Source organism: Lolium rigidum, chromosome 6, assembly GCF_022539505.1.
Source record: "Lolium rigidum isolate FL_2022 chromosome 6, APGP_CSIRO_Lrig_0.1, whole genome shotgun sequence".
In the NCBI taxonomy this organism is placed as follows: domain Eukaryota; kingdom Viridiplantae; phylum Streptophyta; class Magnoliopsida; order Poales; family Poaceae; genus Lolium; species Lolium rigidum.
In genome coordinates this window covers 133,794,615-133,816,833 of record NC_061513.1, presented here as the reverse complement: position 1 = coordinate 133,816,833, position 22,219 = coordinate 133,794,615, and the positions used below count along the sequence as shown (strand labels likewise).

General features: G+C 48.9%; 1 protein-coding gene across 1 annotated transcript; it reads left to right on the top strand.

Moving 5' to 3' along the window:
- Positions 1-5,220: 5,220 nt before the first annotated feature.
- On the top strand, positions 5,221-18,987 carry LOC124660880 (general transcription and DNA repair factor IIH helicase subunit XPB1-like). The gene is made up of 19 exons (XM_047198720.1): positions 5,221-5,251; positions 5,334-5,450; positions 5,578-5,746; positions 6,115-6,337; positions 6,420-6,476; positions 6,916-7,059; positions 7,143-7,223; positions 8,290-8,377; positions 15,614-15,951; positions 16,045-16,120; positions 16,208-16,401; positions 16,796-16,959; positions 17,030-17,102; positions 17,195-17,308; positions 17,751-17,831; positions 17,952-18,011; positions 18,096-18,179; positions 18,263-18,405; positions 18,509-18,987. Exons 1-19 carry the CDS (start codon positions 5,236-5,238, stop codon positions 18,582-18,584), a joined length of 2,298 nt encoding a protein of 765 aa, XP_047054676.1. The 5' UTR covers positions 5,221-5,235; the 3' UTR covers positions 18,585-18,987.
- The last annotated feature ends 3,232 nt before the right edge of the window (positions 18,988-22,219 follow it).

Below are 22,219 nucleotides of genomic sequence, written 5' to 3'. Positions count from 1 at the left end.
CTATTCTTAGGCGAGAGATAGCAACCAATCTTTAGCTCTTCCTCTTAATGAGAAAGGGAACAATTTTAGTTTAATAATATCACCATCTACATCTTTATATTTTTGCATTTCACATAGTTCAACAAAATTATTAAGATGGGCAGCAACATCATCGGAACTAACACCGAGAAAATTGCTCTCGCATAACAAGATTCAGTAAAGCAGGTTTAATTTCAAAGAATTCTGCTGTAGTAGCAGGTGGAGCAATAGGTGTGCATAAGAAATCATTATTATTTGTGGTTGTGAAGTCACACAACTTATTATTTTCAGCGTTGGCCATTTTAGCAACAGTAAATAAAGCAAACTAGATAAAGTAAATGCAAGTAAACTAATTTTTTTGTGTTTTTGGTATAGCAAACAAGATAGCAAGTAAAGTAAAACTAGCAACTAATTTTTTTGTATTTTGATTTAGTGCAGCAAACAAAGTAGTAAATAAAACTAAGCAAGACAAAAACAAAGTAAAGAGATTGAGAAGTGGAGACTCCCCTTGCGGCGTGTCTTGATCTCCCGACAACGGCGCCGAGAAAATATGCTTGATGGCGTGTAACTCACACGTTCGTTGGGAACCCCAAGAGGAAGGTATGATGCGCACGGCGGCAAGTTTTCCCTCGAGAAAGAAACCAAGGTTTATCGAACCGGGAGGAGCCAAGAAGCACGTTGAAGGTTGATGGCGGCGGGATGTAGTGCGGCGCAACACCGGGGATTCGGCGCCAACGTGGAACCTGCACAACACAACCAAAGTACTTTGCCCCAACGAAGCAGTGAGGTTGTCAATCTCACCTGAGCTTGCTGTAACAAAGGATTAACCGTATTGTGTGGAAGATGATTGTTTGCAGAAAACGAGTAGAACAAGTATTGCAGTAGATTGTATTTCGAGTAAAGAGAATTGGACCGGGGTCCACGAGTTCACTAGAGGTGTCTCTCCCATAAGACAAACAGCATGTTGGGTGAACAAATTACGGTTGGGCAATTGACAAATAAAGAGAGCATGACCATGCACATACATATCATGATGAGTATAGTGAGATTTAATTGGGCATTACGACAAAGTACATAGACCGCCATCCAAGCTGCATCTATGCCTAAAAAGTCCACCTTCAGGTTATCATCCGAACCCCCTCCAGTATTAAGTTGCAAAGCAGCAGACAATTGCATTAAGTATGGTGCGTAATGTAATCAACAACTACATCCTTAGACATAGCATCAATGTTTTATCCCTAGTGGCAACAGCACAACACAACCTTAGAACTTTCCATCATCTGTCCCAGGTGTCAATGCGGGCATGAACCCACTATCGAGCATAAGTACTCCCTCTTGGAGTTACAAGCATCTACTTGGCCGGAGCATCTACTAGTAACGGAAAGCATGCAAGATCATAAACAACACGTAGATATAACTTTGATAATCAACATAACAAGTATTCTCTATTCATCGGATCCCAACAAACGCAACATATAAAATTACGAGATAGATGATCTTGATCATGTTAGGCAGCTCACAAGATCCGACAATGATAGCACAATGGGGAGAAGACAACCATCTAGCTCTTGCTATGGACCCATAGTCCAGGGGTAGACTACTCACACATCACACCGGAGGCGACCATGGCGGCGTAGAGTCTTCCGGGAGATGATTCCCCTCTCCGGCAGGGTGCCGGAGGCGATCTCCTGGATCCCCCGAGATGGGATCGGCGTTGGCGGCGTCTCTGGAAGGTTTTCCGTATCGTGGCTCTCGGTACTGGGGGTTTCATCACGGAGGCTTTAAGTAGGCGGAAGGGCAAGTCAAGAGGCGGCACGGGGGGCCCAAACTATAGGCCGGCGCGGCCAGGGGTGGGGCCGCGCCGCCCTAGGGTTTGGCCACCCCGTGGCCCCTCTTCGTTTCGTCTTCGGACTTCGGAAGCTTTGTGGAAAAATAGGCCCACGGGCTTTGATTTCGTCCAATTCCGAGAATATTTCCTTACTAGGATTTACGAAACCAAAAACGAGCAGATAACAGAATCGGCACTTCGGCATCTTGTTAATAGGTTAGTTCCAGAAAATGCACGAATATGACATAAAGTGTGCATAAAACATGTAGATAACATCAATAATGTGGCATGGAACATAAGAAATTATCGATACGTCGGAGACGTATCACTCGACTCCCCCTTATATAGGAGGCGGAGCCGAGGGATTCGTCTTTGTACAAGTTACAAAGTCCGGGAAGGTTTCTAACTCATCCCGTAAGATTACAAATAAGACTTTCTATTACAACCCTAGCTTTCCTTAATAATATCTTGGGCTTCCGAATCTTCTTATTCTTCGGGTAATGGGCCTTCAGTAAACCCCGGGTACTATCTTCGGCAGGCCCATTTGGGATGCCTATGTCAAGGTGCATGGTGAAAATGTCCAACAACCATGTCTATTCGGGTCCTTGTGGCAAACTTCACTAGAGTTGTGAGTTCAAAATGCGTCAATGAAGTCTGCAAATGGGAAAAGGTGAAAGACGGTTTTGTATATATTAATGTTGATGCATCGTTCAACCTTGATACACACACGAGAGCAACAGGGGCGATAATCAGAGATGGTAAAGGTGACTTTGTGGCTGCAAGTAACAATTGTATGGACTATGCTTTTGATGAGGCGACAACGGAGGCCTTGGCGATCAAGAATGGGATGTAGTTCGAAAACCAAATTGGGGCAAACAAGGTGGTTATCCAATCAGATTCACTAGAGACAGAGGAGGTTATGAAGTCGGGAGGTGACATGGGGTAACCATGGCAATGCCCATACGTGATGGAATTGGGTGTTGGAGAAGAAGCATGATGGTTTTTTCGCCGGCGTACAAACAAAATCCACACGAAAAAACTCGAGTTTTACCCAGCTTCAGGCCTCCGAAAGAGAAACCCTATGTGTTTCTTGTTGCTTGTATTAATGATGGGATTACAAAAGTCGTCAAGATTGACTACGATGAGGTGGATCTAGCAAGGCTAGGGTTTTTGTTTCGTACCGCGTGAGTTCTATCTTGCTTAACCTTCCTCGGAGGCCCCTCCTGGCCTTTATAAAGGAGGTCGAGTCTCAGGTACCGCGCTATTCGAGTTGAATAGAAGTTAGGAATTTTTTGAGCTTTTCCTTGGTTGATAGGCCAGGTTCCTGGGCTTCGAGTGTTTTATAGCCGCTATCTTCTCTTGGGCTTCGTGGCCCATGCATCATGTGGACCTCCAGTTGAGCAGAACCATGTACAGTAATGATGGGTGCTCGATAGGGTATGCCTACATCAGTAGCACCCCGAGTGTTTAGGGGAGTCGAAGACTAGCGTAGAGACTCGGTCGTTATGAGCGTCGCCCCCGACTGTCTAGGGAAGTGGAGCAGATATCGAGTATGCACTCAACGTTACATAAATTTTCATAGATGAAGTTAATGTGGCCGTAAGAAGCCAAAAATCTATGCTGGGACAGAGGCAGCGTAGTCAATAAGTTGAGAGATTGTTTTTTATCGGATGCACGACCAATGCTCATGATGGGAGTAGCTCCCGAGTTGATGGGCGGGTGTTTGCAGTCGTGCATAGACTCAAGTTGTAGCACTCGACGAGAAACTCGACTGAAGTTCTGGGCGCAACCCCTTTCTTATCGACTCATGTTGAATGACTTAATGAAGTTGCTGACTCCTATTTGAGGACTTGATGAAGCCGTCGACTCTTGTTGGAGGTCAAAGTAGACACTTTGGTGCTTTTGCATCCGCGTGCTTCCGATAGGCAATAGCGGTTATGGTAGTCGCTTATCTCGTGAACTGCAAAAAAAAGAAGAGTTGTGAAATATTTGCCACTTAAGAAATGTCTGTATTTGCAGATTATAATGTTATTGGCGGTGATAGGACCCGACACATGGCCACCATATGTTAATCCTTTTCGTTAGCCTGATGCTTGGGGTATATATGCCTTGCCAACCTGTCAGTTGGCTGCAATTGGATTGGAGTTTTCAATGATTCGACGGGTTAGTCAGCTACTAGCTTTCACATGTGAGGTGTCACAAACTCGGAGTCGATGATATGTAGGATGAGTTTGCACGACGCAACCCTCGAGTGTCAGGAGCGACAAAAGTAAAATAATAATTAACTCTTTATAGAGGAACACTTAACTTTATTGAGAGTGACAAAATCAACGCGGTGGGTATGGTCACGCAACACAGTTATGCAGCATTTAGGTTGAAGAATTAGACATCACGAACATGATCAACGCAACAGATAGGGTTGCCTGGCGATATTGGTCGATGTAGTTTGCCAAGCCATTCAACGACATGTACCATGGCTTGTTTTGTTTTGCATTCGTCAGAGCAGCAAAAAGATGATCGACAGTGCTAGGAACACTCCGCGGCAACATGTCATGCTCGGTCGATGAGTCATACGAGTTAATACGAGACATGCCAAAAAGGAAAGGTAATTAAGTATATCATGTACAAAGCTGACTAAACATAAATAAATGCGTGTCTGATGCTTTCTTTTTACACGAAATAAACGAGAGCGATGTTTTGGCACATGGGAGCATATGCTCTCTACATTTTGAAATACATCTTAGACATATTTTAAAATGTTAAAAAATTGAAATTAAAAATTCGTACGTATATTTTCACATGCTACATTGTCCACAAAGTTGTTTCATGAAAAATCGTGTGGCCTGTGTAAAAAAGATAAAGTTAGGTGTTGAAAATAAATATTTACACAAGATATTTTTTTTCCTTTTTTAGAGATCACAAAAAATATTGGTTTTTTCACGAAACTTGACAAAACACACATATATTGTGGAGATGAACATGCAGACATTTTTATCAAATTTTTTTGAAATTTAGAGATATAATTTTTTGATAGAGGAATTATATGCATCTAGGAGACGAATTGAATTTCCGAAAACAAACATATGTAACTGAACTTAGCTTTTTTTAGGGAAATGAAACTGAACTTAGCTTTTTTTTAGGGAAATGAAACTGAACTTAGCTGAGTTATTGCTGCAATGCTGCTCCACGTGAGGTTACGTGCATTTGTGTCGGGCCTAAGACGGTTCCAGGCCATCCAGGTTCACCAAAATGTTGGGCCAACTCCTCCTATATTTCTCCAAGCACCACAGCCCATATCCACATGCGATTCCCACACAGCATCTGACCTTCTCCGTCTACCTCGACTCGACTCACCGCGCACCGACCTCCACCGCTCCTCGCTCTCAGCCATGGCCGGCGGCGACGGTGAGGCGGAAACCCTAAATCCGACCAGTATCCTCTCCTCCGTGTCACACCCCGTGATGCCGTTCCCCTCTCTCCTCTACAGGCGATCGCGCCCGCGCGCCGAAGCGGTACAAGTCCTCGGCGCCATCCAAGGCGGCCCTGGTCGACGAGACCGCCGAGATGAACTACGCCGACGACTTCGACGACGACGCCCGCGACGGTACCCCCGCGCACGGCTCCTCCTCCTCCTCCTAAATCCGCCGCCGACCTTTCGCGAATCGGCGCGGTTTCCGCGTCTTAGCTGATTGGGGATTTTGGGGGCTGTGGAATTTATGATCCGTTTGCAGGGGATACCGAGGTGAAGAAGAGGGACTTCACCAAGCTGGAGCTGAAGCCGGATCACGTGAACCGGCCGCTCTGGGCGTGCGCGGACGGCCGCATCTTCCTCGAGACCTTCTCGCCCCTTTACAAGCAGGCCTACGATTTCCTCATCGCCATCGCCGAACCTGTATGCAGGTCTACTTCAGTCACCCGCGCACCTCAATCCCATCCAGCCCCATGTTTGATTTGTACTAGCCACTGTTGTATCAAACGAGTGGAGCTTAGCCCGATTCTTACTACTTTTTTCCCAGAAAGTTAGAGTGGAATGGTACTGAACTTGAGTGGATCTAATTGAACATGAGTGGTACTGAACATAAGTTAAAATGCAATTGAACCTGACCTAAAATGATGCTGCTACTCCATAATTGATGGTTAAGTCACATGGATCAACTTCTTTACCCTAAACATCCAAACTGTATCCAGGCTAATGCCTGTAATATATGTAATGTACAAAATGCGAGTGATTTTTCACTGGGAACTTAAATCTCACTTCGGTTGTCCAGGCCCGAGTCTATGCACGAGTACAATTTAACGCCACACTCATTGTATGCCGCGGTCTCGGTTGGACTCGAGACGACTACTATCATTAGTGTCTTGAGCAAGCTCTCCAAGACTAAGTTACCTCGGGAAATAATCGATTTCATCCACGGCTCAACTGCCAATTATGGCAAAGTAAAGCTTGTTCTGAAGAAGAATCGGTATTTTGTGGAGTCCCCATTCCCCGAGGTTGTATCATTCTTCCTGTAACTGAAGAATTCTGATTACTCTGTCACTCGTTATTTATTCGAGCTTTCACACCTGTGTCCAGGTTTTGAAGACCCTTCTGAGTGATGATGTAATTGCGAAAGCACGACAAGCTCCCGAGGTTAATCTTTTGCTCTATTCACTTGAATACAGTTTTCGTGGAACGCAACTAGTGTCAGATAGAAGATAACTTTGCGTCATATGGAAGTGCTTATCCATACCATCGTTGTGCTATTATCTTGTCTGTACCATGAGTTTTTGTGGAACACAACCTTCTCTAATAATTATGTATTTCATGAGTTTCGTGAATGGCTACATTATTAGTTCGCACTGCTGGTACAGGTCTTTGTACTGGCCATTTTGAACTGTCTCACACATATATGGAAAATCCATAACTTATTACACACTATCTTCTGTTACAATCTTGTCTGTACCAAAAGCTCATGACCTACCCGCCATCTTCTGATTCTATCTTGTCTGTATCAACCATCATGTAACTGCTGTTTGTGATAGTTGTTTGATATATCTCATTATCTGAATCTATTTCAATAACCTTTCAGGACTGCCTAGAAGCACCTTCATTCAGTGTTAGCAAAACACCTGGGGAAATAGCTAGTGGACATGAGGAATTGTTAGATGGAATGGACTTAGCTGCTGCAGCTGAAGAAAAAGAAACACATTCTTTCGAAATTATTCCCAACCATGTATTGTGTCGCTTCAAGCAAAAGCTTTGGTAGAGCCTCAGTTATGGAGACTGGCGTTTAATATTTTGTGCCATCTTATGCAGGTTGAGAACGTCAAGCAGCGGTGCTTACCAAATGCACTGAACTTTCCCATGCTTGAGGAGTATGATTTTAGAAATGACACAGTAAGTACTTGTCATATGAAGAAGAACCATATTTATGATATCTAGGAAGGTGGCTTGACCAGGAAAACCTGGGCTTGATCTTTGGTGCATCAGCGGGCTGAGATTTTTCAGTGCATTTAACCCGTGTTAAATAAGATAAAACCAGATTTTGCTAGCCAGTTTTGATGTGAGATGGTCATGTTGAACTGGTCTGAGCCAATTTGGCCTTGTGCTGTGCAAATTTTTAGAAGCAGCTTCTTGCCTTGGTAGTATGCTGAGCTAATAGCAACCTCTGTTATACAAGAACTCGGACATGCCAATTGAACTATTTAGCTAGTTTTTTTTGCTACATTAAATTACTGACTTCATGGGACTTGTTAACCAATGTGACGGGTACTATCAGAGCTTCAGTGTAGTGCCCAGTATCACCTCAGAACATTGTAGTATGAATTTACCGTACAAATGTAAATTGATTCAGATATACATGTATAAATCAAAATTGACAAGTATATAGGGACACATCTCATATTTTTAAATATTTTTAAAGCATTCAGTCAAGTTCTTGACCCAAGACCCTCACTGGATTGATGTTCGGGCAGCAATTGCCAACTATTGCATGTTGCTTTATCCTCAACGTATGCAGCTGAAAGTTAAACCATTAAATGATGACAAGTTAGGATACATGGGAGCTCTTTTTCATAAGCACACTGAAGCCCAATCACACCAGAGTAGCACACGTACCATGGGAAATAAACCTTATTCCTTATTTCATTCAGAATGATGATCTTTCGGTACATTAAGTGAGAACTGTCATAATGCATTAACTTGTTTGTTTAAATTCATGGAGACAAAATTTTATGTGCCTTTCTGCTGAGCACTACAAACTATGTATAGACATTATTGTATGATATTACCTATTTAGGTTTGAGAATTGAGACGCATGGTATTCTCAACCCATTTTACTTGTCACAGGAATAGGCACCCTACAATTCATCTTCATTGTTTCGCAGCTGCTTTTTAGCATGACATACGATGAACCGGTTGCTACACGGTTCAGTATTGGGATTGACTTTTCATTTTATTATAGGTAAACCCAGATTTGGATATGGAATTAAAACCTCAAGCACGGCCAAGGCCATATCAAGAAAAGAGCCTGAGTAAGATGTTTGGGAATGGTAAGTTCAGGATGCAATATACATGTGAATACTTGCATGTTAAACTTGGTAAAGGGCTACAGAGTGTCATGGACTCATGGTGTGACACCATAACAGATACATACAATACTCATTAATAGTTTGCTTAGTGAACCAGTGATTTTCAGAATTTGAGCTAGAATATCTTATTTTTTTCGAGAAAACGCAAAAGACTTTTGCGTTTCATTGCATTGAAAAGATAGGGAGTTTTACAAGCCTCCTAAGAGGGGGAGAATAGAGAAAGAAAACAACATCAGTGCACGTCCCAAGTCGTCGGCAGCACAACCCTTAAACCCTTAGCCCCTGCCCTAGCCCACTGAACAGCCTCCTCCATGATGTCGTCCACCAATCCAAAGACCGATGGTTGGCCTCTGTCGAATACGCAGGCATTGCGGTGTTTCCGGATTAGCCACGGTGTGAGCAGGGTGATGGAGTCCAGTGCCTTTGCGCATGATTTTGGGGGTTCCTCGCCTCGCTCTACGCCACCGGCCGTCCGTGGTTGCGTCGTCGTCGGTAGGTGGCCGGCAAGTCATGCGTAGGCGCGCCAACACCTCATGCCGGACCTGCCTAGAGAAGGGGCAGGCTAGGATGAGATGATGCATCGTCTCCGGCAGCTGGTCGCACAGACAAGCACCCGGGATGGTGTTGCGGCCCTCGCCGGGCCGGTCTCTCCGCAGTCCGACGAACGGTCCATGCTCGCTAACCGCTCGAAGAATTTGACGCGCGGCGGCGCCCGTGTCTTCCGGGTAAGTTTCCACGAGCTGGACATGGTCGAGCCCCGGAACAGCGCGAGGTAGCGGGACTTGGCCGTGTAGGAGCCACCGTCCGTCCACTTCCAAACGAGTCCGTCCGGCTCCGTCGTCGCCGTGGTGTGGGCGATGGCCATCCAGTAGCCGTAGGTACCGGCCGATCTCGTGGATGCCAAGGATGCCATGTATGTCGCGGGCCCAACCGTTCCCCCGGAGACCTTGCGCCACGGTCCCGATTTTGCGGCGGCGTTTGGGGATGCAATCAAACAAACGCGCAGCGCGATCTCGCGTGCAGCCCGGCCATCGATCCATCTCGTCTTCCCAAAAGAGCGCCCGCCGACCGTTCCCAATGACCATGCTCGGCGGAGGCGAAGAAGATCGCGCGCTCCTCGGCCGAGAATTGCAGGTCCGAGTCCCTCCGTGCGCGCTCGTTGTCGCGCGCGGGCAAGCCATAGCCGCCGCAAGCGCAGGCCGTGCCGGTCCGTTCAATGTCGTGAATGCCCGTGCCGCCGTAGGCGAGAGGCCGCACACTCGCTTCCAATTGACATGGCAGTTGCCGCCCTTGGCCTCCCTCTTTCCTTCCCGCGAGGAATCCCCGCTTGATCTTGTCGATGAGCTTGAGGGTTTTCTTAGGCGGTGCAAGGACGAGCCGTTGGTGGATCGGAATAGCACCGATCACGGCCTTGACCATGGTCGCCCTTCCTCGCCTTGGTCATAAGCTTGGCTTTCCAAGTAGGCAGTGCCGGCAGCGGCGCGCTCAACCGGCGGTTGCATCCGCGCGGCCGTGGGCCTCCTCGTGGTCGGCGGGATGCCGAGGTAGGAGATGGGAAGATCGACGATGGGGCAGCCTAGCTCTTGGACCACCGGCGTGGCATCGTCTCCGGTCGCGACGGATAAGCGTGGCCGAGCTCTTCGAGTAGTTGACCCGCGAGCCGGAGGCGCGGCCAAATAACCGCAGGATCTCGCGCACGGCGGTGACATCCTCCGGCGTGGGGCAGCGGAACGAGACCACATCGTCGGCGTAAAGCGAGAACGCGGGGACGACACGCGTAGGGTGTAGACGCCGCAGGATGCCAAGATGGGCAGCGCGCCGGATGAGGCGGCCCGGAGCATCGACGCCGAGGACGAAGAGTTGGGGCGAAAGAGGGTCGCCCGCCTCGGTCCGCGGCGGTGCCATATAGGAGGCCCGAGGCTCGCCATTAACCGACACCCTCGTGCTCGACGAGGAGAGCAGACCGCGATCCACTCGAGGAAGCGATCTCCGAACCCACATCGCCGTAGCGCTTCGAAGAGGAAGGGCCACGAGATGGAATCGAAGGCGCGCGCGAGATCGAGCTTGAGGAGGACCCGAGGTGCTCCGAGCCGGTGCGAGGAGGCGTGCGGATTGCTTCACCGGAGGAAGTTGTCGTGCGAGCTCCGCCGCCGATGAACGCGTTCCGGTTGGTGCCGACCAGGCCGTCGAGGTGTGGCGCTAGGCGAAGCGAGCGGTGTCTTGGCGAAGAGCTTGGCGATCGGGTGGATGAGGCTTATGGGCCGGTAGTCACCCGAGGCGGCCGCGTCCGCACGCTTGGGAAGCAGCGTCATCGGCGCCCGGTTGAGGCGATGAAACCCTCCGCCGCGCAGCCGGAAGAGCTGCCGGAACACGTCGACAACGTCCCGCTGGACGGTGGTCCAACACGCACGAAGGAATTCCGCGGTGAAGCCGTCGGGTCCGAGGAGCCTTGCGGGCCGGCATGCGTTTGACGGCGTTCCGGATCTCGTCGACGGTAAGCGGGCCTCAAGAGCGTCCGGGCTGTCCGTGGGCTCAATAAGCTGCGTGAAATCCAGCGTGCGGTCCCGCGCGACATTGGTGCCCGACAGGCCGTCGTAATGAGCGAAGGCAGCCTCGGCAATGGCGGCCCGATCGGTGATCGTCCGGTCACCGACGCGGATGGCGTAGATCCTATTCTTTTGTCTCCTGTAGGTGCACCGCCGATGGAAGAATGCCGTATTGGCGTCACCATCGCGGAGGCGAGCGATCCGCGCACGCCGGCGGGCGATGGTGCGGTCCGGAGACGCCAACCCTAGATAAGTGGCCTTCGAGCTGCTTGTGCAGCCGGGTCTCGTGCGCGGAAAGGGCACGGTCCTCCCGGGCTTTGTCGAAGCGTAGGATAAGGTCCCCGGCGATCGCCATGCGCATCCGGGACGCTACCCACGGTCTTCGAGCTCCGACTGGTGAGGCCGCGCGCCGTGGCGTGCGGTGCGAAGCCGCAGTCGCCGGAAGGGGTCGGCGTGGTGGACGAGTTCCGGGCCGCGGTGACCGTGTCGTGGAACCCGTCCGGTGCCTAACAGAACTCCTCAAAACGGAAACGGCGGTGGCCAGCGGGCATGGGCGAGCAATCCAGCAGCAGCGGGGAGTGGTCGGAGACGACGGAGGCGAGGCAGCGCAGGTGGCATTCTCCGTGGCTTTCTTCCCAGTCCGTGGTGCAGAAGAAGCGATCTAGGTGCACGAGCGTGGGCGGCGATTGGCCGTTGGACCAGGTGTATCTTCTACCGTTGAGGTAGATCTCCTTGAGAGCCAAGTCATTGAGCACGCGGCGAAAGCGTCCCATCATGCGCCGGTTTAGGTTGGAATTGTTCTTGTCGCCGTCGCGGTAGATGAGATTAAAATCTCCGCAGAGCAGCCAGGGCCCGGGGCACGCAGCGCGGACCTCGCGCATTTCCTGGAGGAATGCGATCTTGTCGGCGTCAGTTTGGGGCCCGTAAACAACCGTGATCCACCAGGGGGTGCCACCGGGCATGCAGACCTTGGCGGAGAGCGCGTGGGTGGTGAACTCCGGGTCGGAGATCGAGACAACCGTGCTCTTCCAAGCAAGGAGAATGCCGCCGCGCGTGCCGATCGCTGGCAAGTACACGTAGTCGTCAAACTCAGAGCCAAGCAACTCAAGGACAACAGACGAGTAGACAAGCTCCATCTTAGTTTCTTGAAGACAAACAATGGAAGCATCAGTGGTGTCAATCAACGAGCGAATGGCGGTGCGACGGGCACGAGCGTTAATGCCGTGCACGTTCCAGTTAGCTATCTTAAGGCCGTGATCCATGGGGAAGAGATCGACGGTGGTGGGGCACTAGCGCGGCTAGACGAGGACCGGCCCACCGGGGGTGGCGGCGAGCATCCGGCCGCGATGGCGATCGGCGGCATCTCACGGTCAACCAGGGCAGCCATGGCCGTGAGAACGGTGAGCGGGATCGGCGTCGCGAACAGGCCTTCGTAAGTCTTCATCTCTTCCGCAGTGATCCTCTGGTTGGCCCCGATGATGCCAAGCGAGCGCAGGACGTGCATGTGGGCGCGTTGCTCTGCCGTGGGCGGAGCGTCCCCGGCGCGGCGCAAAGTTGAGCGCGGGCCTCGTCGCGCGGCGCCCGGCGTGGGCGGCAGCGGCGGTGAGGTGCTTGGTGGCCGCCGTGAGGAAATCACCAAGCGTCCAAGGCTGCGGCGGGCATGGTCTCCGGTGGCGCATGGTGATCGGCGGCGAGGCAAACCTCGCAGCTGGCCGTGGAGATGGCGTGCATGCGCCGCGGCGAGAGGCCGCCATGGGCTGCGCGGAGGCCTGGGCTTCGTTGGATGGCCCATCATCCGTATCCACAGGAGCTGGACGGCGCAGGATCGTGAGCGGGCTCGCACAGGTGTTGGGCCGTGGGCTTGCTTGGTCGCTGGCGGCTGCGGGTGACGTCATCAGTGACGGCGCGGCGGTGGCGTTGGCGCCAACTATGTCCGCAGCGGCACGGTCAACAATAGGCTCCAAAACCTCGGTGGAAGGAGACGAGGTAGCAGCGCCAAGGCCCGACAAGAGATCCGCGCAGCGAGGAGCGGCGGGTCCAGCGGGCTGTGTCTCCAGGCACGAAGGCCGGGCGTGGGTTGGTCGCCGCACTGATCCGGGGCATGCTTTGCGAAAGCGCGTCAGGCTCCTCCTGTCCATGCACACAAGCCGACGGGGGGTTTGAACGGCCGGTGGCGTCCGGTGTGCAGGGAATCTCTGATTCGGCGAGTGAGGCTGGGACATCTGTCCCTGGAGCGGGCCCTGGGCACTGCGGCGCTGATCCTGTCGGGGACAGAGCTGTCTCTGCAACAGGCTTTTGCAATGGCCCCAACTCGGCATCCTTCTTTTTCCAGCCCCATCTTTTTCCCTTTTTGGCATGGCGACGAGAACGGCGGGCCCGGCGCTGGCGCGGCCACGGGTCGATGGTCCTCTCCAACACCGGTGGCGGCGCGCCGCCGCGCGGCGGCTGCCGGCGGGAGGGCCAAGCGGACATGGCGAGGCCGTCAGCCCGGACATGCGGGCCTAGGTCCATGGAGCCGAGGCCGTCGAGGGCCATGCCATCCGCGCGGCCGTCAGGGGTGTCGGCGGTGCGGCGACGCTTGCGTCCTCTCCTCCTGTTGCGCGGGCGGCCGTCGCCGTTGCCGCGCGCACCATCCTCGGTTCGCGGCGCCACCGTTGGCGTCGGTGTCCCGAGCTCGGGCGGCTAGGGTGTCTCCCTCGGCAACGGCGTGCACGATCTCGATGCTGATGGGGTAGGTGAGGGTCTTGACCTGCGGCGCCTGAGATGGCACGCGCGACGGGACCAGCTCAACGACCTCGAGAATGGCATGGGAGCGAATGTCGGCGGGGCGTGGGCGCGGACGGTGCGGCGGAAGACGGCGAGGTTGGCGCGAGAGCGGGTGTCGGGGTGAATCTTTTCAATCCAGCAGCTTGGGGCGAGGAGGTGCTCAGCCGTAGATAGCTGCCAGGCTTGGGGAGGGATTCCGCGGAGAGCAAGCTCGACGCGATATTCAAACCTTCCCGAGCCGGCATGGGCGAGTTTGCACCATGGCCACATCATGAGGGAGAACGCAGGACAGCTGACGAAGTGATCGCCAGTGATCCGCGCCTTGATCTGCATGCTGGAGAAGATGACGAGGAAGTCCTCGGGGTGGTGAATGTGCACCGTGAAGTCTCCCGGCGAAAGCTCGAAGGAGGCGTGCAGCAGGTCGGCGACGTCGTCGATGCTGACGGCCGGGCGGGTGCCGGTGATGGTCGCCAGCATGGCGCGCTCGAGCATGCGCTCGGATTCCTCCATCTCGACGGAGCGTGAGACGATGACACGCGTCGGGGCCGGAGTCGCGAGGGCGGTGGGCGTCGCGTGCGCAGTGGCCGGAGGTGGGGGCGGCGGCGGAGGGGTGGTGCGGCGCGTCGGAGCAGGAGGCGCCGCGCGCTCGACCTCGCGCCGGGCCTGGCGCTGCCGGGGCCCGCACTCCCAGGACTCATGGCCGGGGAAGAGGCACTTGCGGCATCGCACCTTGTTGGTGCAGTCGCGCACGATGTGCCCGGGCTCAAGGCACCGGAAACAGAGGCCGGCGTCCTCCACAGGCGAGGGGCTACGGCGGGGCCGAGGCGGAGAGCGACGCGCCTCAGGGCGACGGGGGCGGCGGTTGTGGTACCTGCGGCGCGGCTGTTGGAAGCCCTCGGCGTCGACGGTGGGCTCGCGGCTGACCCGGTGCACCTCCGAGCGGGGGCTGAGGCGGGTAGCGGCGGGAGCCCTCCGGGCGGTGGCGGCGCCGGAGGGAGCAGCGACAGGGGTCGGTGCGGCGGCGGGGCTTGGCGGCGCCGCGGTGGCGCGCGCGACATCGGAGTAGCTGCGCGCGCTGGAGGACTCGCTGCCAGATCTCCGCCAGCGGAGGCCGTCCGCGGAGCAGGACGCGTCGGAGGCGGACGCGGGGGAGGCCATGACGGGGAGGGGCGGTCGACGGAGAGCAGCGACGGCGGCGGGGCTCCGGTGGTGGTGGTGGGAGGCTAGGCTAGGCTAGGAGCGGTGGGAGCGAGGAGAGCTCTAGTACTTGGTGTGGATTATTGTAAAGACAGTCTTATGGCAAAAGTTGAGTCAGTCCTATATGCAGCCCTGCTATTGTGGCTGATGACATCAACCAGTAAGGAATAATTGGAGGTCCTCTCCTTTGTGCAAAGTTCTTAACTTATATTTAGGAGTTTGGACATGGTTCTTCAAATCAAGTATATTGATGCTTAGCAGATGACCCTTATGCTGATTTGTCTTCCAGATTTGTGAACAGATATATAATTTGCCCAATGTGTCACATAATCTGTTTAATAAAGTAGACCTGTTCATGGGCAGCGCAGCCTGCGTTGGTCAATTCGATCTTGTTTTAATAATTCTTTTTGTTTTCTGAGAAGATGCATTTAAAGCATCAGAACTTAATGGAAGCCTGTGTTTACTAAGGAATGAAACTAGGAATGTTTGGGACACCCATGTTACTAAGAAGTAAGGAAGGAAACTAGGAATATTAGACACAGTCTCCTTCTGGTTGTTAGGTAGAAAATTTATTCCCTGGATTCATTAAATTGATCATTAATATTCAGTTCACACTTATGGAACTCGGGATATCCGCAGAGAAAGTGCTTCTTCTCATTCGCAGAATAATTTTTGCCATTATTTACAGGCAGAGCAAGGTCAGGCATTATCGTGCTACCTTGTGGTGCTGGAAAGTCGTTGGTTGGTGTATCTGCGGCATGTCGTATTAAGAAGAGCTGTCTATGTTTGGCCACAAATGCTGTCTCTGTTGATCAATGGGCTTTCCAGTTCAAGCTCTGGTCAACTATAAGAGATGAACATATCAGTCGTTTTACGTCAGATAACAAGGAGAAATTTCGAGGGATGGCCAGTGTTGTTGTGACCACTTATAACATGGTGGCATTTGGGGGCAAACGATCCGAAGACTCAGAGAAGATTATCGAAGAAATCCGGAGCAGGGAGTGGGGTTTGCTCCTTATGGATGAGGTGGGATCTTCATTCTCTGATAATTTAGGCTTGCAAGTTTTATTTGCACATGACAAATCCTAGATGCTTTTCTTAACTTATTTGTTTTCACAGGTTCATGTTGTCCCTGCACATATGTTCAGAAAGGTCATCAGCATTACCAAGTCTCACTGCAAGCTTGGTCTTACTGGTCTGTTTTCATCATATATTCCTATATGATTTCTTTACACTTTTCATATTATACATACTAAATAACTTCAAATTGATATAATTGCAGCTACACTTGTGAGAGAGGATGAACGCATTACAGATCTAAATTTTCTAATTGGACCAAAGCTGTATGAAGCAAATTGGTTGGATTTAGTGAAAGGTGGATTTATTGCAAATGTGCAATGTGCAGAAGTATGGTGTCCCATGACCAAAGAGTTCTTTGCTGAGTATTTGAAAAAGGAAAATTCAAAAAAGAAACAGGTGAATCTATTTTGAGGTTTCTCATCTATCTGTGCAGAGTTTATATCCAACTTCCGAATCTTACTTTTTGAAATATGCATGTTCAAACTTCCATTGTTACTTTGGGTGCTACCTTATTTATTTTTATTTTTATTCAGTGATCAATTCGATTTATGAACGTGTTGACTTTTTGTTTAGTTTTGGGTCTTAATTCCTAACAATATAGTATTCTTCTTTGGCCCTTCGGTGAAATTCGATACAATTGGAATTGTCCAGGGAAATATTCTTCTTAAAGTCATATTGAACTTGTAAATATTTTGTTTAATTGGCATGCTCTTCTTCTGTACTCCCTTTGTAGTCCTCAGATTGTTTCATTCATATTGACGACAGCATTATATTGGCTCTTATCTACCAGGTACTCTATGTGATGAATCCAAACAAATTCAGGGCTTGCGAGTTTCTAATTCGATTCCATGAGCAACAACGCGGGGATAAGATAATTGTATTTGCTGATAATTTATTTGCACTAACTGCATATGCAATGAAGCTCCGTAAACCAATGATTTATGGTGCCACAAGGTAACCTCTCATCTTTTGTGACTTTACTTATGGGCCATAAGTTATACTTATGTTAGCTTTGTATCTTCAGCCATGCTGAGAGGACAAGAATTCTGTACCAATTTAAGAACAGCCCAGAAGTCAACACTGTTTTCCTCTCTAAGGTGGGCTTATTATTAATTTTGACGTCCTACTTATTTATTTCAAAGCCACCAACGTTGGCAATCTTAACGACATCTGTGCTGTTAATTGTTAGGTGGGTGATAACTCAATTGATATTCCAGAAGCAAATGTTATCATACAAATATCATCTCATGCTGGTTCCCGGCGTCAAGAAGCTCAACGGTTGGGACGTATTCTCAGGGCAAAGGTAATGTGGATTGAAGCTTGTGGTTGTTGCATAGACCAACACGGTTGCAATTGCTGTATTGCTTCTTTCGATATTCAAAATTTTGCGTGGATTTTTATGTTCCTGTTATAGTGATAATATGTATATGAAATGCCCAAATTGATTTGGTGTGAAGAACCTAGAATTTTGTTTAACACTGTTCCAGCTTGCTATTGAGGTGGTCGTGTAAGGGATTTCAGTAGTCTCTATGCTAGTTATGTCATTTTGAGTCACAAACACTTTTCAAGTCACTGATTTCCCTCTAATCAAGGGTTAGAAAATGATGGTTACCCATCAGATGGGTGGAAGTGATCTACAAACAGTTTGCAATATTTTTTTTAGATCTTGAACTACAGTAGCATATTCAAACAAGTGTTTTCTATGGCATTGCCACTAATTATCTTGTCAACTACTGTGACTGCAGGGTAAGCATCAAGATAGGATGGCAGGTGGAAAAGAAGAATACAATGCTTTTTTCTACTCGCTTGTATCAACTGACACACAGGTGTGTCTCACTAATTTTTACTGTGTCTGTTTTGTATTTGGCATTATCTCCCTTTGGGAGAACCACCTGCAGTGAGAATGTTGATTAACTTTAGCATGACTAACTTTTGCACTGATGCAGGAAATGTACTATTCGACAAAAAGGCAACAATTCCTTATCGACCAAGGATACAGCTTCAAGGTTTAGTCTCAAGCATTTGTTTGTAGATATATGGGATTTGTTTTTGGCCCTTTGCATTTAGTGATGAAAAAATACATTTTATAGGTGATTACGAGCTTGCCACCACCTGAAGAAGGACCTAACTTGAGCTTTCACTCGCTTGATGAACAGCTTGACCTGTTAGGCAAAGTGGGTGTTTTCTGTACACGTTATTTGTCAGTTTCTTGCTGTTTGTTTCTGACTGCAATTTCTGTCTGTGCTACTTCAAACAGGTGCTGAATGCAGGGGATGACATGATTGGTGTTGAGCACTTGGAAGAGGATTCTGATGGCAAGGCTCTGCTGAAGGCTCGGCGCTCTGCTGGACTAATGAGTCACTTTTCTGGAGCTGGTGGAATGGTCTACATGGAGTACAAGTGCTGTCTTGCTCCACTTCCATTTCGTTTCCGTCTCTATGCTGTGTTTTCATTGTGGTTTACTTGCTGAATGCTTACCTGTGAGTACTTTCTTTTATTTCAGTACTGGGAAGGGAAAAGGATCAAAGAAGAAGGACCCAGCCAAGAGGCATCAGCTGTTCAAGAAACGCTATACTTGAAGGTTCTGTTGTATCGCATCTGCTGAAGGCCAGGAACCTGTAGAGCGTGATTTGCTTTGCTGGGACATGGTGGTGCGTCTCCCTGTTAGCGCATCAGCCAGATTGCATGCTGTTCACTCTATGAGAGTTCTTACCGGGAAGTTACCTCCAGTTTCTTGTGGCGAGAAGCAATTTTGGTTATCTTTTTGCTGCTTATTCTGAATGTCTTCAGTTTGGCATGCCAATTTTGGCCATGCTTTCTGTATCCGTCCACATGCCATATAAGAGTATTGAAGCTTATGAGGAGAATGAGGACATTTGTCTTGCATGGACATGTAAATATTGGTGCAACACCTGTATACGATATATATTGAGATTCCACATTGCGAAGCCTTGTACGGCATGAATATATGGTTTCCTGCCATTTTCCAGCAGATGTCAGTTAAACAATATGTGATCTTCTCGGGAAATACAAGGACTGTTACTCGATGCATGTCTTAACCAATAATCTTAAATTGCCAGATGAAACTGTCTTTACAATACTCTTTGTTTTTAGTTATTGTAAACTTTTTATGTATATAAAAACTTCATTACCTAGGTTGAAAAGTTGGGTCGTCTCCTTAGTTGGCTCACATAATCATGGCAGGAGGTCTGCATCTTGATGAATAAATGAGGATAAAACAAGCGGCGGTCAGACCTTTACTAAAATGCTGTGTAATCCATCTCAAGCATTGTACAGTACTTACTATATCTACATGTTACTATGTCCATTAGGGGCCTAGATTTAGATTCTTATTATAAAAAAAAACCTTTGGGATCCTCTGTTGTGAAAAGAAATCTGAAAACGTAATGAAGAGAAAGTGCTAAACTGGTCCATTGCTACCTGCTAAGCTATGGATTGGATGAATTTTAATTCACTTTGATGATTTTCTTTATAAGTTACATATGGGCTGTGGCAAAGGACGATGACCACTATTTTGCAAGGCGAACTGAGAAAAAGGTCTACACACGGGACAAACTATGATATCAAGGTTTACTCTCAATATTGAATAAGTTTTTGGTTCCAATCGAAGCCAATGTTGGATTTGAATTGTAAACAAAGGAGGGAGATTACGCAATAAAAGTCGACAGGAGGAGGATTGAGAGAGTGAGACAAAAGAACTAGTAGGAGGATGAGGAGATAGTCCATTCGCCTCAAGGCATGTACAAATGTAGTGATGTCACAAGAGTTGCCAAATTATTATTTTTGCTTAGTTAGAGGAGAAATAAATGAGAAAGAGTGTCGTCTTCCTTTAGCTAAGGAAAGATCCCTTTAAAAAATAAAAGACTATATATGATACATCTTGCTTCAGCAAATTAGTTTCTTACAAAAAGTTAATTAATTCACATTAATTTCTAGGAATGGCAGCAGGAGATAATATATCACCTATGTCTATTGATTTCTTTAGATGATATGAAGGACTAAGAGAAATACATCTTGTCTACTATTGCACATGCCTCGGGTGACAAGGGATTAACTTATCAATGCCTACGGATTGTAGACTAGGGTTTAGTTGAAAGTAGAGGGCAAGTAGATCTCGAGGGTTTCAGCCGAAAAGTACTCAACGATTAAGAAATTAGGGTTATGTTGCCAATGGATTCGATCCTCTCTTGGTCCCTTGACTCCCCCTTATATAGGAGGCGGAGCCGAGGGTAACGTGTTACACAAGATTACAGATTTCGGGAGACTCTCTGAGTTCAACCCGCAAAGTTACAAATCTCTATATTTCCTAATACAACTCTATCTTTCCTTAACAACTAATTGGGCTTCCGAACTTCATACTCTTCGACCTGTGGGCCTTCAGTAAACCCCGGGTACCATCTTCGGCAGGCCCATTGAGGATGCCTATGTCAGTAGCCCCCGAGATTTTGCTTGAATCGAAGAATCAGGGAAAATCTCCAATTTTATAATCACCATATAACTTCTTCGATTCATCACACATCTTTAAATAAACAGTCATATATTGTACAGGGATAACGGTAATTGGGGCTAGTTCATCTGACGGATCAGGTACTAGTTAACTGCTCTAGTGGCAATCCGCAAAAACCTACTTCAAGATCACGTCCTTGGACATGATCCTGGATACCGGCGTAACTCGACATGTGCCGCTTAAGGCCTTACCATCTGTCGAGTTCCAGTCATGTTTTATCGGGTACCTAACGCGTCCGTTAGGATTTTTCTTCGTATCTGTTGATACGGAAAAAAGTACCAAACCGACGTCACAGACGGTGCCACGCCGCTCAGGACGGATCCGGGGACTTACCTTCGCAGAGTTTTGCGGCATTAAGAGATTATTCGCGACTGATGCGCTATGAGAATATATTGTCGAGTGCTTTTTCGGCTGTTGGAATAGCACATTTTATCGAGTCAACGGATGACTTATCTTGCCTTCCCGATGAGAGTATATGAAGAGTTATTTGTATAACTCGATATATGCTCATTATACTTTTTATAATTTCATCGGGCTTGCGAACAGCGTTCCCGATGGGACTAGCCCCCGAGGCTACAACCAAGGACTTGTACTTGGTTGTAGGCTCAACACTTTAACGCCTTTTGTCGCTATATTGTCATCTTTTTTGAATTATTTTGTCTTTCTCGGGTGCGTGACTTGCGCTCCCGATGGGAGTAGCCCCCGAGGCTATGGACAAATGCTTGCATTTGATCATAGGCTCTCGCCTTTTCTGTTTTTCCATATTCGAAGTTTCCTTTTTCAAAAGTAGCCCCCGAGCTTGTCGACGAAAAAAGATGTATATCACCAATATCTTTATTATATTGCAGCACCGCGAGCCCGCCTCATTAAAAACCTTTCAGCCCCACTCGGTGCCCTGAAAGGAAAAGTGTGCGTTTGAAAACTCGCGGACGTTTCAGTACATTGTATGTTTACAGAGGAGACTATATTTCGCCTTCAGGCGTAAAAACGCCTAAGTTGCGCCACGTTCCAAGGATTTGGCTCGGCGACTCCTGTCTTTTTGTCCTTTATTCTGTATGCTCCTCCTTCAATTACTTCTGTGACGATGTAAGGGCCAATCCATGGTGACTCAAGTTTCTCGTGGCTATTTTGTGTAAGCCGAAGAACTAAATCGCCTACTTGGAAAGATCTTGGGCCCAAACGTCGACTGTGGTAGTTTTTCAGATCTTGCTGGTATTTAGTGACTCGTGATAGTACTTCATCTCGAGCTTCGTCGAGCGCATAGACATCGTCCTCCAATGCCTTTCTCGAAGTTTCTTCGTCATATTCTGCCACTCTCGGAGAATTGTGTTCTATTTCTATCGGCAGCACTGCCTTAGCTCCATGGACCAGGAAAAATGGAGTTTCCTGTGTCGCTGTATTTGGTGTTGTTCGAATACTCCATAGCATGCTGGGCAACTCTTCTGGCCATGTGTGTCGAGCTTTTTCCAATGGTGTTAGCAGACGTTTCTTGATGCCGTTGCAGATGATGCCGTTTGCTTTCTCGACTTGACCATTGGTCTGCGGGTGCGCAACTGATGCAAAGTGTAGTTTGATGCCTACTTCTGCACAATAAGCTTTGAATTCCTTGGATGTGAAATTGCTGACGTTGTCTGTGACGATGCTATGAGGGACTCCAAATCGAAAAACGATACTTTTCACGAACTT

Bases quoted from the DNA above. Each gene is read 5' to 3' on its own strand.
- LOC124660880 (XM_047198720.1), top strand. The intron at 16,121-16,207 runs GTCTGTTTTCAT...ATATAATTGCAG, and splicing joins CTGCAAGCTTGGTCTTACTG to CTACACTTGTGAGAGAGGAT. The intron at 18,406-18,508 runs GTGCTGTCTTGC...CTTTTATTTCAG, and splicing joins ATGGTCTACATGGAGTACAA to TACTGGGAAGGGAAAAGGAT.